The 14,521-nt window shown below is 42.8% G+C and overlaps 1 protein-coding gene across 1 annotated transcript in view; it reads left to right on the top strand.

The window, feature by feature from the left end:
- The window catches only part of SPTBN5 (spectrin beta, non-erythrocytic 5), a 300,302-nt gene that overhangs the window by 119,888 nt on the left and 165,893 nt on the right, over nt 1–14,521 (top strand). The window contains exons 26-29 of the mRNA XM_030213698.1: nt 495–659; nt 1,894–2,120; nt 7,610–7,796; nt 11,162–11,362. Coding sequence (XP_030069558.1) covers nt 495–659; nt 1,894–2,120; nt 7,610–7,796; nt 11,162–11,362 — 780 coding nt within the window. The remainder of the gene's footprint in view (nt 1–494; nt 660–1,893; nt 2,121–7,609; nt 7,797–11,161; nt 11,363–14,521) is intronic.

Raw genomic sequence — 14,521 nt, 5'->3', positions numbered from 1 at the left:
GGGACATTTTCTTCAGGCTATGTTCTCAAATTATAGTCATATAAGGGGGTTTCAACATCACAAAACCATAATTAACCGCAGCAGCATAATTCTAGAAATATTCCAAGATCTCTTCTGTAGTGTATATGTGACTGCCTCTGGGAAAAGGTGGCTGAATTCTCAGATCCAAAATGTTGAGAATGGCCGATTTTTCATGTCATGGCTCCATAAGCAGTCTGTAAATGTTACGTATTTGAATTTCTATAACTTTTTTTTTATTTTTTTTTCACATAAAAGAATGGGGTTTAGACTGTTGAATTACAAACTGTTTGCTCTAACAGAATTCATTAACACCTCATTTTTTATTTCTGGTGACTTTAGACATCTTTTCTCAGAGATGGTGCCTATATACCAGAGACTGGGAGAACATGCCGGAAGGTTCTGGTTGTTGGAGGGCTAGAACTCTGGCCCTTCTCCATGAAGTCTGACTTATTAAAGTAATTGTATCTTTCCAGACTGGCAATCAACTGATCAGAGAGGACCATTATGCAAAAGATATAATCCAGGCCACTGTGGCAGAGCTGAGTAGTGACTGGGAAGAGCTGAACAGGAAGATGATGGAACGAGGAGACAAGCTGAGGCAGGCTGGACAGCAAGAGCAACTCATGGAGCTTCTCCAGGTCAGGTGATAACAGAATCTAGATTCATCTTCAAAGTTCAGCATGGCAACTTCCCACTGACATTCATCATGATAACAGTGGCAGGGAAAGTTCTAGCCTTAGAAATCAAAACCTTTGAAGTATTTCCTGGATAGTTACGTACAGGGCTGTTGGAAACAGTTGCACATAGGTTTGTAGAGCTGAATGGTTATGTCTGTAGACAAAATTTACCCTGGTCGATGTTCCACCCATGGCAGTTTTTTTTAAATGCTGACTTCCGCAAACAGAATTAGCCCCATATATTCAATGACAGGCCATGTCCGGGCACCAGCATTGAACATCTGGGGCTAATTCTTTAGGTACTACCCGCTGGGTCTTATGAGGATCCCAGCTGATATTCAGCCAAGATCCATATAAGACACTTATGCAGGTCCTGGCTGAATATACTGACCAGAACCCACATAAAAAATTCTGGCCCAGATACTGGTCCCCCTTCTGATTCCCCCTCCCACCCCCCTGGAACTTCAGAACTCTCCCCTTAAGATCCCCCACCCACCCCACTTAGAAAATCTAGGTCAGCCCCAGCCCAATAGAACCCCCCCCCCCCTCCTCCCCGGGCCTACCTTTGTGGGTCCCTGGTGGTTTAGAGGGAAAAGGGAAGACTAATGAGTGATTCAGAGGAGTAATCTAATGGTTAGTACAGTGGGCTTGGAATCTGGGGAACTGAGTTCAATTCCCACTGCAGCTCCTTGTGACTCTGGGCACATCACTTAAATCTCCATTGCCTCAGGTACAAAAACCTAGACTATGAGCCCACTAGGGACAGGGAAAGTACCTGCATATGATAAATGTAAACTGCTCTGGTTATACCACAGAAGGGCAATGTATCAAATCCATGACCTTTTACCCTATGTCACAGAAGGAAGGGCAAGTAGCAAAAATGATGTCAAAAGATTTGTTCAGAATTTCAGCATGCATTGCATACACATACATGGGATTTTGGTATACTGCAAAGGAAGCCTGAGGTAACCCATCCCACGAGATTACTTTCTCAGTCTTTGCCCTCTTCTATGGGTACGTTTATAGAGAGAGAATTTTAAATTACAAAATTGATATCTGAGTTAGATGTTCACCAGTGTGGGGAGGTCTGTGAGTGCTTCTGATGAACTATGATTTTTTGGGGTGGCAAGGTTCCTGAAGAGTTTTGCTGAGCAAGGCCTGTGCTGAACTGACTCTTGTCCCATTCCTGCTGCAGGATGCCAAAGCAAAGATTGAAAAAATTGAGAAAGTTTTGCAAGATGCGGAGATGGGTCAGGACCTGCGTTCCAGTCGCAAGCTGTTGAAGGAGCACTGGCAGCTGGAAAGTGAGACCCGGGAGTTGGCAGACAAGATGTCCTCCATTGTCTCCCATGCCAAGAAAATGGCGTCCACTCATTTTGATTCCCAGAGGATTATGGAAGAAACATACAAATATCTTCAACGGTGAGGATTTCTGCACCATTATGTCTTTTCTATTATTCTGTTCCTTTTCCATCTGCTTCCTCCCCCACTTTGCCCTAAGTCCTTTCAGAATGCTGTCTTTTGTAGTCTGTAGCTATTATATAGGAGGGCTGATGGAGAAGAGCACTGAAGAGCAGCTCCTGGATGACTTGCTTGGCTTCTGTTCTTATCCTTTCATTGCCTTGGTTAGGTGTGTAACTTGTAATTACTGCATCTAACATTTAGGCACAGGTACAAGTATACCAAGAAGGTGGATGGATTCACTCAAGCTCAGCAGATTGGCTGTAGGATGCAGGAGAAAGCGTTCATTCAGTCTCAGATATACTGACTCCTGAGGCAGGCATGTTGCTGAAACACAGTTCCGTGTTGAGTCTGTATGTGATCTGATATTTCTTCAATAAATTAATTGCAACCCTTTGGTATATATATGTGTGTGTGTATATATATATATATATATACTAGACTTTGGGCTATTATAGGAAGGGGGGGTTGAAAGGCCCGCCCCCACCGCCGAGTTCGCCGCTGCCCCTCCCCCTCCCCCTCCGAGTTCGCGCCCCCCCACCGAGCCGTCACCACCCACCTTCCACCCGGCCGGGCCCTCGCTCCGCTATTGAAACAGCGAGGGTCCGGGAACGCAGCACTGAGCTCTGCTGAGCTGCCGACGTCGGCCTTCTTTCTTCTTCTCTGCCTGCAGCTGCCTGTCCCGCCCTCGTGTGACGTAACGTCGTCGAGGGCGGGACAGAGGCAGAGAAGAAGAAGGAAGGGCGATGTCGGCAGCTCAGCAGAGCTCAGTGCTGTGTTCCCGGACCCTCGCTGTTTCAATAGTGGAGCGAGGGCCCGACCGGGTAGAAGGTGGGTGGTGGCGGCGGCGACTCGGGTGGGGGAGCGTTAGACGGCGGTGTCCCTCCCTCAGCAATGCGCAGTACAGACCCTCTGTGTTCCGCCCCCCGTCATCACGTATTGACGTGGGGGCGGGGCAGAGAAGGTCTCTACTGCGCATTTGCGAGTGAGTACGGTCACTCGCCGTTTATATGTTTGATATATATACAGTGCAATCCGCTTAAGTGCAGGGGACCAAAGAAATACATGCAGTTAACCAGAGCGTGCACGTAACCGTTGTGACCCAAAGAAACTTGACATCTGATAAACATATGTACAGTACTGTTTATTATACGTACAGTATACAGTCTCCGTTAACTGACGTTAGGTTTACTTGAAGTAATCAGTCATAGTCCTCTGTACACTATTTTGTCTGTGAGTTCCATAGACTACGTCTACCCAGGGCCGTGCCAAGGGTCTCTGGCGCCCCCCTGCAGACTACCAGTTGGCGGCGCCCCCCCCCCCCCCCCGCACCTGCCTGGCTCCAAGGCAGCGATTCCCCTCTCTCCCCTGCCCTCCCGCTCCAATGTAGGAACTGCCCGCCCTCTTCTCCCCCCCAAGATCCTGTTCCTTTTTTTTTTCTTTTAAATTTACCTTCCTCCAGCAGCGCAGCGTCAGTGAAGGAGGCGGCGCTCCCAGTCCCGACGTCTCTAGCCTTCCCTTGTTCGCTGCTCACTGCCCCGCCTTCTTCTGACGTCCTTAACAAAGCTTGCCCGCTTGTAGCAGTTCACAATGGTTGCCTGTGTAACATGATTCCAGGCTTCTTTCTGCATATGTAGGGAATCCAACAGTGATAGATTACGAGCCAGTTCAACAGCATGTTTATCCTTGCCGGTCTGGTCATCCATAACGCTCATCAGACGACGTAGCACAAGACCCCGATAATGTTTTTTGAAATTGGCTATTATGCCCTGATCCATAGGTTGGATCAGAGAGGTAGTGTTTGGTGGCAGGAAGACCACCTTGACGTTAGACAGCCTGACATCATCACTGTGTGCAGCATAATTATCACAAAGCAACAAAATCTGATGCTTTTGTGCCCGCATTCTAGTGTCTAACTTCTTTAGCCACTGCTTCCAAATTTCCCCAGTCATCCATGAATTTGCATTAGCCTCCTATGACACAGGAAATCGCTTAACATTCTTGAAGCAACGGGGCTGTTTGCTCCTTCCAATGACGAGTGGTTCCAACTTCTCATACCCATCCATATTGCAGCAAAGGAGGATCATCAGTCGGTTCTTCGACGTTTTACTTCCTGTAGTTTTGGCTTGTTTGAATGCAAGTGTTCCATCAGAAATCGCTCACCAGTAGAGACCGTTTTCATCAGCATTGAAAATGTCACGAAGTGCAAACTCGTTCAAGATGGTAGGAAGAACTGAAACAACCCAATTTTCAGCACCAAAGCCATCAGCGTCTTGTTTTTCACCATGCTGTTTCTGGAATTTTATGTTGTTCCTCTCCTTCCATCTTTCCAATCATCCAACAGTGGCTTTGAATTCAGTTAGTCCAAGACTTTCAGCTAGCTGATTAGCTTTCTCCATAAGCAATGGACCACTGACAGGAAACTGTCTGCTCCTGACTTGAGAAAACCACCGAAGAAGAGCATCTTCTACATCCTCAGCTTTTCCCCACCCATTTACGTTTCCTGTGTGGATTTGTATTGTTTTGCCAGTCTTCCAGAAGCTGGTCTTTCTGCTTCAAGATACGTGAAATTTGACTGGAATTGACACCATATTCTTTAGCAATAGATGCTTGACTTTGTTTGTTTTGTACATTTTTAAGAACTTCTATTCGTTCAGCCAGTGTTAAAGTCTTACAGTTGTGCGATGACGGCGACGACTCCAGTGTACACTCTAACAACTTTCTTTCACTTATTCTGCCTGTGGCAGTTAACCAACGAGATTTCAAATTTATCGCCCCTTTGTCACGTGCCAATCGGCTTCCATATTCCGTGTGTGCGCTTATGCGGAGTCTTTCTTGCGAATCTTGCACTTATCAGTGGAGCGCTAAACCGAAGTTTGTCCCCATAGAAATTGATGGCACCAAAAACGGGACCGAAGTACGGCATGCAGTTAAACAGAGCATGCGCTTATCCGACATACACTTAAATGGAGTGCACTGTGTATATATGTATGTATCTATCTATCTATCTATCTATATATATATATATATATATATACTAGCCGTTAAGCCCGTAACAACGGGCTAGTTTTTTGTTTTCCTAAGGCTTCCCCCCCCCTCGTCCACAACCCTGCTCTCTCCCCTGCCCTCCCCCCAGCGTCTGTTTCCCTCAGCCCCGTCCCCTCCTTCCCTCCCTGCTCCCTTCTCCTCCGATTTCCACGCCCATGTCCAAGCCCTCCTCCCTATTGGGCTGTACTGCTGGTGGAGGCGGGGCTTGGACTTCTACACTCTCAGCATTCCGACTGTACTGCGCATTTGCAGGTGAGTCGGTCACTTGCCGTTTATATGTTTGAGATATATATATATATATATATATATATATATATATATATATATATATATTGGTGTCTTGGTTGGCCTAAGTCCCTTTCCTACTCCTTGGACCTCTTTGGCCTAACAGGCACCCACAGTTACACCATCCATAGAAGTAGCATAATTGAGGTTGCCTAAATGCGTCAGGGATGCACATAATTTACAGTATTCTGTAAGCTATACAAGTAAGTGGAAGACTTGCCATCTATAATCCCGCCCAAGCTCCACCCATGTGTACACTCCCCTTGCAAATACATGCCATGCAAGATAGTCACATATCTACAGCATATCACTTAAGTGACATCATTCCATATACATGTGTAAGTGTGCACCTGTGCTCATATATGCTAGTATTGCATGTAAATCTTAGGGCCTAGTTCATAGAATTGCCATTCCAGTGTACATTTAACCTGCACTTACCTTACTAGGGTAATGAGATCAGACTTCTCTACTGCTGCAGCACAAAATACATGTTCTTTAAAAATTTTTTTATATATATATATATACCACCTACAAGCTAGTAAAGCAGTGTACATTTAGGCAGAGTAGGTATTTTTCTGTTCCTGGAGAGTTCACCATCTAAATTTTTACTGGTAGCTGAGGCAATGGAGAATTAAGTGAGTTGCCCAAGATCACAAGGAACTGCAGTGGGGTTTGCACTGGACTCCCCTGGTTCTCAGCCCACTACTCTAACCGTTAGGCTACTCCTCCCTTCTGGGACCCTACAGCTAGTCGAGTTTGTAGAATATCCACAATCAATATGCATGAGATCACTTTGAGTGAGTTGCAGGCTCTGTATATGCAAATTGGTTTAATGTATATTGATTGTGGATATCCTGAAAACCCAAAGGACTGTGGGATCCCAGGACAGACTGGGAAAGACCTGATATTGTTTTATTCTTTCAAGTTAAGTTAAAATCTACACAAGTCTGAAAATCATAATTCAGTTAAGGTGAGGAGAGGTGTAGTTTCATCTGACCGAACCATCTGCCACCTTGAGTTTTGAGTATGAGAGTTTTATATTATGGGCCGATATTCAGCCAGTGGCAGGCAGTGCTTTTGCTATCCACCATCAGTGTTAAACCCGGATATTCAATGCTAGGCTGTTTCCGGTGACTGGTGTTGAATATCTGGGTTTTCTTTTTAACCATAACAGGTTATGCCGATCAGTGTTAACTGGTTAACTTTTTAACAGTCAAAGATAAGCCTGCTATTTATGCAGCCTGTTGTAACCGCTAAACATAGCCGGTTTGGCGCTGAGTATCTGTGCCTAACCGGCTATGTCGTGCAATATAGCTGGTTAGCGGCTAGCCGCTAACTGTGAACATTCAGCAGGAGATAACTGGTTATCTCCCACTGAATATTGTCAGTTAGGCGCTAAAACGCTATTTAACCGGTCAGCAGCCATTCCTGGCTAGTTAAATAGCACTAAATATTGAAAGTGGGGGGGGGGGGGGTATACGTTTTTCTTTGGCAGTTTTGTGTTTGATTTATTTATTATTGACATTTTTACTTCGCCTAAAACCTAGGTGGATTACAAGAAAAACATACATATACAGATTATAAAATCAAACACATACAAACAATCTATGAACAAACCAACTTCCGCAAGTCATTGAAGACACATCTTTTTGAGAAAATTTATGGAAAGAACCAAAACACATAAAGCTCACACTCACTGTTCAGTAATACATTAATACATCCATTTATGAACTCTCAACCTTTAATCTCACCACACTCATACCTCTACTCACAGAAAAATGTACACCACATACTTCATATAGCGCCTCTAATTTCCTGTTCTCTCCTTCCACTGTCTCATTGTTCTTCTCAATTGATTGATTCCTTAATGATTTTGATTTCATCTCGTCAACTCTTCATAATGTAATCCATAACCTGAATTGTAACAAATTGTATTTCCACTATTCATAATGTATTGTAAGCCACACTGAGCCCGCAAAAAGGTGGGAAAATGTGGGATACAAATGCAATAAATAAATAAGATTGTTATCTAGCACTTAGAATTTGGCAGCTTCAGAGGGATTCTGTTTTTCCAAATCATTTGATATTTTTTTATCCTGTCCTGTACAATTCTCCAGATTTGAATCTCTGAAGATGCCTCTGGCTCATAGGCATGAGCTGCTACAAGCCAGAGTGAATGAGTATCAGTTCTACCACTATCATGATACGGAGATGAACTGGATCCATGAACGAATGCCAAATGCCACCTCCGCCAGCTGTGGCAAGTCCCTGGATGCAGCCCTGAGCATGCAGCAGAAACACAAGGTGATTCTCCCTCTCTATTACCAGTGACAGAATGTAACCAACCCCTTTATTATAAGCATCATAACAGGTAAAAAAAAAAAAAAAACCCAAAGAAATAACTCACAATGTCCAGGAAACCCATACCAAAAAGCTGAATTCAGATCACATAAGTAACCTGAAGTGCATCCAATCCATATTTACCATGTACTCTTAGGGGTTTAAAAATGCTTTACATTGAAACGTGAACAAATAAAAAAGAAAGAATACTTTCTTTTGCAGAAGTGCTGAGGCCCACCCTGCCCTTTTAGGGTCATCTGATTAGCAGGCTAAAAGCCACTTTTGATGCACCAGTAACTAGTCTCATTAGTGTGTTCAGAAAAAGCACTACAACAAATGTAAATGTAACCCCCTGGCCTCCCAGAGTATTCTGTGGCAGCCTATGCTTACAAGAGACAGGCTGGGGAACACCTTCTGGTATAAGGAGTCTGAATAAAAATGAATAATTTCTCTTCTACCTGGAAAACCAGGGTTCTGGGACACTGATCCACTGGAGCAAAACAGATTGATATAACAGGATGCCCAGGGAACTCTTCTATCAATCTCAAAAAAACCATTCTCTTCCCCAAAACTGCTTCATAACAATCCATTGACTTCTACCTCCTAGTATAATCCATTATCCTTTCCTATAATGCTTTTGGTCTCATGCATTACTCCAGTGGTCTCTAATTGTTCTCATACCTCACAATAACATTAATGGCTTTTGTCTTACCTAGAATGTAAACCGCACTGAACCCTGGAAAAGGGGATATTAGCAGTATACAAAAATTGATTTGATAATACACAACAAATAACTTTACTGCGGGGTAATGGTTTTAACTCGAAAAGCAGGAACAACAAGGCAATAAGACAGTTATACAAAGGAAAGCAAGCATAACACGTTATGAAAGAACACTACACACTCTACTTCATGCATTATTGGTATCTAGAATTGATTATGCTAATGCAGTATTTGCTGGAATATCAAGTTTGAACCTTAGAGAATGCTACTTTTATATTGCTGGGTAAAGGAAGAAAATATGCCCATATCACCCCATGCTTTTAAAGATATCACTGACTTCCTGCAGGGCCGCCGAGAGGGGGGGACAGGGGGGACAAAATTCCCCGGGCCCGGGCTTCCGGGGGGGGGGGGGGGCTGCTGCCGCCGCCGCAGTCCGGCCCGCCCACCGTCGCTCCCTGGCATTGAATTTAAGCGCCTCGGCCTCACCTTCAAAGACGCAGCAAGCAGCGGCAGACCACTCCTTCCTTCCGTGTCCCGCCCTCGCCTGACATAACTTCCGCGAGGGCGGGACACAGAAGGAAGGAGTGGTCTGCCGCTGCTTGCTGGCGCTTTCGAAGGGGAGGCGCTTAAGGTCAGTGCAGAGGGCCCGGGGGTGGAGAGAGGGCCCGGTGACCTCGGGTGGGGGGGGGGGGGGCCCGGGGACGGCCTTGTCCCGGGCCTGGCCCAGTCTCTCGGCGGCCCTGACTTCCTGTACAATATAGAATACAATTCAAGGTACTGACTCTAGCCCATAAAGTGTACTATGGATGGGGCCAAGTTACTGGAAAGCTATGACTCTCCCCTATACCCCGAATAGAGTACTTAGATTGTTGCAAGACAAGCATGATTATGCCTCAATTAACAAGAGCTAGATGGGCCTCAGCTCAAGCTAAAGCCTTTTTTATGTGGCACCTTATATGTGGAATAACTTACCACATGTCATTCATGCAGAAGCAAACCTTATTTTTAAAGCAGGCCTTTGAGGTTGAACTGGATAATAGTAGGATATATTACTAGGTCTGCAGACCATAAGTATTATAATAAAGGATATGAATATGGTAATGAGTGAATTCTTGATACGAATGTGTGAGGTTTTCCTATTTTATTACTGGAGTTCTCTCAAATTTTTATTTGTGTCTTATTTTTTATATGCATTTTCATAATAAACTATTTTTGTAATAGTTAAATGGTATATCAAGTTTTAATAAACATAAATGTAAAATAAATGTTACTTTTTATAAACAGCAAAAGACACTTCAGAAACCTGAAATTTCAGTCAGTTATTTGCCAGCCTGAAAGGTCTGTCAAAGAATGTATTAGCTAAGGGAAAGTGCTGTTCAGTGTTTTTATAGAAGAATGTTGAGAACATAGGAATAGTCATACTAGATCAGACCAATGGTCCAACAGGTCCATCTAGCCCAGTATCCTGCTTCCAACAGTGGCCAATCCAGGTTGGTTGGAGCTCATAGGATTGGATTCAGTAAATGACTTCCGAAGTTTGATGCTATTATGATCTGTACTAAGCGCCAATTCCATAAAGGTTGCTTAGCGCTAAGTGACCTTGATAGAATAGCATATAGAGCAGATTCCTGTGCAGAACTTTGGACAGAAGGATTTACACCTGCTAATACCTGGGGTAAATTCTCGCTCCCAACTGATAGCAGTTGGACATGCAAATCCAGGTATCGTATAAAATCATACCTAATTTCTGGGAACACCCCTGACCCACACATGCCCCGCCATGGTCACACTCCCTTTTCAGTTGTGCGCAATAAAATTTAGGCACGGATGTTATAGAATAGCGACTAGGCCAGATGTGCACATGAATCCTAATTGATGGCAATTAACTCCAATTATTGGTTGTTGACACCTCGTTAACTCATTTATTTGTGCACACAACTGTGGGTGACCTTTAGAGAATCTGGGGGTTAATGCTTTCAGATAAAAGTTCACCAAAAATATGATAAATCTTTCAGAGGAGAGAGATGGTGATAGGGATGGTGATAGGGAAGAGAAGATGCAGAATACTGTTGGTGGTGGGGGAGTAGGGAAAGAGAGATGTTGGATACCTGGAGGGAGTAGGGAAAGAGAGATACTGGATTATAGATGGGGTGGGATGAATTGGTGGGTGGGGGCAGTGCATGCCTGATGGTTCACCTAGGGCATCTAATTCCTGCGCCAGCCCTGAAGGAGAGAAGAGTGAAATGAAATGGAAGGGAAAGAGGGGAAGGGAGAAGGGAGCGACTCATACACTGCACCTACTCAAGTACATTGTACCCAGCCCTCACTGCCCAATCACAAACATTACAAATTCACTCACTCAGCACCCTAACTACCCACTTGTAGACACCTCTCACTCCCCTATTCACAGGCTCCACCTCAACCTACCCTCCACCCATGCATCCCTACCACACTCACTCGCAAAATGTCTAATTTGTGTACTCTGATTGTACATAGAGAAACACACCTTTGTGTCACATTGTCAACATGCACTTTCCAACTTGTTCTTTTTCGTTTTATGTTCTTTATCATTTTATCCTGGCTTCTATTATTCTCTGCCCTTCTACAGGAATTGCAGTCAGAAGTGAAAACCCACAAGCAGCAGGTGCAAAGAGTTTGGGACAAGGGGAAAGAGCTCATTGAATCCGAGCACCCTGCTTCTCCTAACATTGAGGAAAAGTGTCAGGAGCTGAAGCACAGCTGGGCAGACCTGGAGAAAGCGTGTGAGCAGAGGACAAAGTTTCTGCAGAACTCTGTTCATTTCCATCAGGTATGACATAATCTAGTGGTTCAACAAGGAACACAGCGAAGATGACACAAAAATGAAGGTCCGAGTTACGTCATTGTTCTGGACTTACCCAATAAAGTGGACTTTTTATACATCATCTAAGACCTTCATTTTTGTGTCATCTTCACTGTGTTCCTTGTTGCTTTGAGCTTGCAAAGACTGTGTTCTTCTGTGTATACATAATCTAGTGGTTCTCAACATTTATCCTCACTCGGGGTGTAACAAGTCAAACTTAAGAAGGGAATTGTTAACAGTTTGTCAGTCAGGAATTGGTTATCTGATTCGAGTCGACTTCTCCCTATGTGTTAACTATATGCCCTCCTGGATTTGAAATTATACATTCTTGTAGGCAGGGCAGAAGAGGGGGAGGATTGGCTCTTATTTATAGGGATTTTTATAATTTTTAATTGGTGGAAAAATTAGCGGAGGGTGACCTGCAATATATGGTTTGTCAGTTTTTGTTTAATGGGAGCAAACTAACTATTGGATTTCTTCTTTTATATAGACCACCAGGTAATTGGAATTCAGTCTGTTCTAAGTTGGTTGAAGTTTTAAGTCATTATTCTCCTTTAAAAAAAAAAAAAGATTATTATTTTGGGAGATTTAGCTAATTGGAAAAACTCCTCAATGCTAAATAAACATTTTTGGTGGCAGTCTGTTCTGTTGTATCACAAATATGAACTTGCGTCTGCTGAGCTTTTTGAATCAATAATTTAAAAAACTCCTCAATTTGGTCCCCTCTTGGCGATTTTGTGATCTCATCGGATTCTTTTATTTTATAGTGCCATATATTAATGTCTGTACAACTCAGACTTATATTATTTGCTCGCTGTGCTGTACTCTCCCATGCATAACGGTTTTGCATTTTGATAACTCTCTATTTGTATTTAAACAGCTTTGTAATTATATGTTTTATAAACTCAATAAAATTTCATGGAAAAAAATTAATTTACACTTGGAAGAAACCTCTATCTCAACAGTTTGTCAATTTTATTCTTTTAAAAAATTCTTTAAATTTAGTATTAGGCCCAATTACAGCAACACATAAGAAAGGGCATTCAGTTGATTTTATTGCATACTCTGAAAGCTGGGAGACAGAATCTGATAATATTTCTTGGGAACCAAATATATGGTCTGACCATTACTTGTTAAACTTCTTTTTGAAGATGTTGGGAACTTAGGGGCCCTTTTACTAACAGCGGTAGGGCTAACGCGTGGGTAGCATGTGCCAAATCAGCACTACCACAGGGATAGCATGGGTGCCCTGTGGTAGTTTTGAAGTTGGCGTGCGCTGCCTGATTACCACACGAGTAGCATGTGAGCCCTTACTGTTAGGTCAATGGGTAGCGGTAAGGGTTCAGGCAGTAAATAGCTGCACGCTACTTTTAATTTTAGCGCACGGCCATTTACTGCCCCATTCAAAAATGCCTTTTTTCCCAGCCGAGATAAAAGATGGCCCAGTTCATGCCAAAAACATGCGCCCACACTATCGAAGGCCACTATTTACTGCGGCATAGTAAAAGGACCCCTAAATGTTTTCTTCCTTTAAATGTTAAACCAAGTAATATATATATGGGTCGAATATATCCAGACAGCAATTGTTTTTAGGAATAAGATTTTTTTTAAGTTTAATCCTGTTTCTCAAAATGCTCAGTCAGTGGTTGAAAAATGGAATTCTACTGCTTCACAGGTAATTAATACACTAGCTCCATTACATGAAAAGAAAATTAGCAAAAAAAACAGCAAACCCTTGGTATACTGAAGCACAGTTAAACATGAAGAGGAAATGTAGCTCCTTAGAGCAGCCATTCCCAACCCAGTCCTCAGGGCACACCTAGTCACATCAGGTTTTCAGAATATCCACAATGAATATACATGCGATAGATTTGCATGCACATCTAACTCTTGAATATTCATTGTGGATATCCTGAAAACCCGATGGGATTAGGTGTGCCACGAGGACTGGGTTGGGAACTGGCTGCCTTAGAGTGTAAATGGAGGAAGTTATACGCTAACTGGAAAGATGCCATTAATTTATAAAAGAGGGCAATTAGAGATGCTAAATTTTCCTAATAAGATACTAAGATATAGGAAGCAAATAATTCATCTAAGGTTTTTGACTTGTGCAAACAGGGCACTTATGGTATCTGAATTAGTACAAAGACAGCAAAAAAAAGGAGGTAAAAAACCTCACGTACCGTGAGATGTAGAAAAAAAGTGAGGATGAACCAAGGAGGAATACCAAACAACTTTATTAGGGCAGGATCCAACTTTCTTAAATTAAACGTCAAAAAGACCAAGATGCTGTGGTTTGGAAATCAGCAACGGGTTTTAGAAGAAATCTGTTGTCCTGAGTTCTGGAATCTAAGATTTAAAGCTAAGTCAAGAGTTCTTGGAATAATAGTTGACTCAAAACTAACTTTTGAAGATCAAATGAATGTACTAGTTAAAAAGTTCTTTATCAATATGAGGAGACTGAGAGCTATTCGATCTTCCTTAGGTCCCTGAAGTTTTAGGACAGTAGCTCAAGCAATGTTGTTACCACACCTTGATTATTGTAATTCCTTATATTGCTCTATTAATTTGCAATTAAGGAAATTACTTCAACTACTGTTAAATACATCAGCGAGGTTCTTTTTTAATATGGGAAAGTTTCATGCGGCAATTCCTCTCTTGAATAAGTTGTATTGGCTTAAAATCGATTCTAGGATTCATTTTAAAATTGCATATTTAATCTTTAAATGTTTTCATCAGTTGAATTCAGAATTGGTTGATGGGTTACTTAAGCTTGCAAATAATAGAAGTCACCTAAGATGTAGTTTGAATCTAACTCTAGATATCCCTTCAGTTAAAGGAATGGCTCTTAAGGTATGCTGGGAATGTTCATTTGGCTTTCAAGCCAGTAGAATTTGGAGTAGAATCCCAACTGATTACTTCTTAAAGGGGCCCTTTTACAAAGGCGTGCTGAAAAATGGCCTGTGGTAATGTAGACACGTGTTTTAGGTGCGTGCAGAATCATTTTTCAGCGCACTTGTAAAAAAATGCCTTTTTAAAAGGTTTTGCCGAAGATGGACGTGTGGCAAAATGAAAATTGCCACGCATTCATTTTGGGTCTGAGAGTCATTGACCTAGAGGTAAGAT

Source organism: Microcaecilia unicolor, chromosome 9, assembly GCF_901765095.1.
Source record: "Microcaecilia unicolor chromosome 9, aMicUni1.1, whole genome shotgun sequence".
Classification (NCBI taxonomy): Eukaryota; Metazoa; Chordata; class Amphibia; order Gymnophiona; family Siphonopidae; genus Microcaecilia; species Microcaecilia unicolor.
The sequence above is the reverse complement of the archived record's forward strand: the minus strand, read 5'-3'. Positions and strand labels throughout refer to the sequence as shown.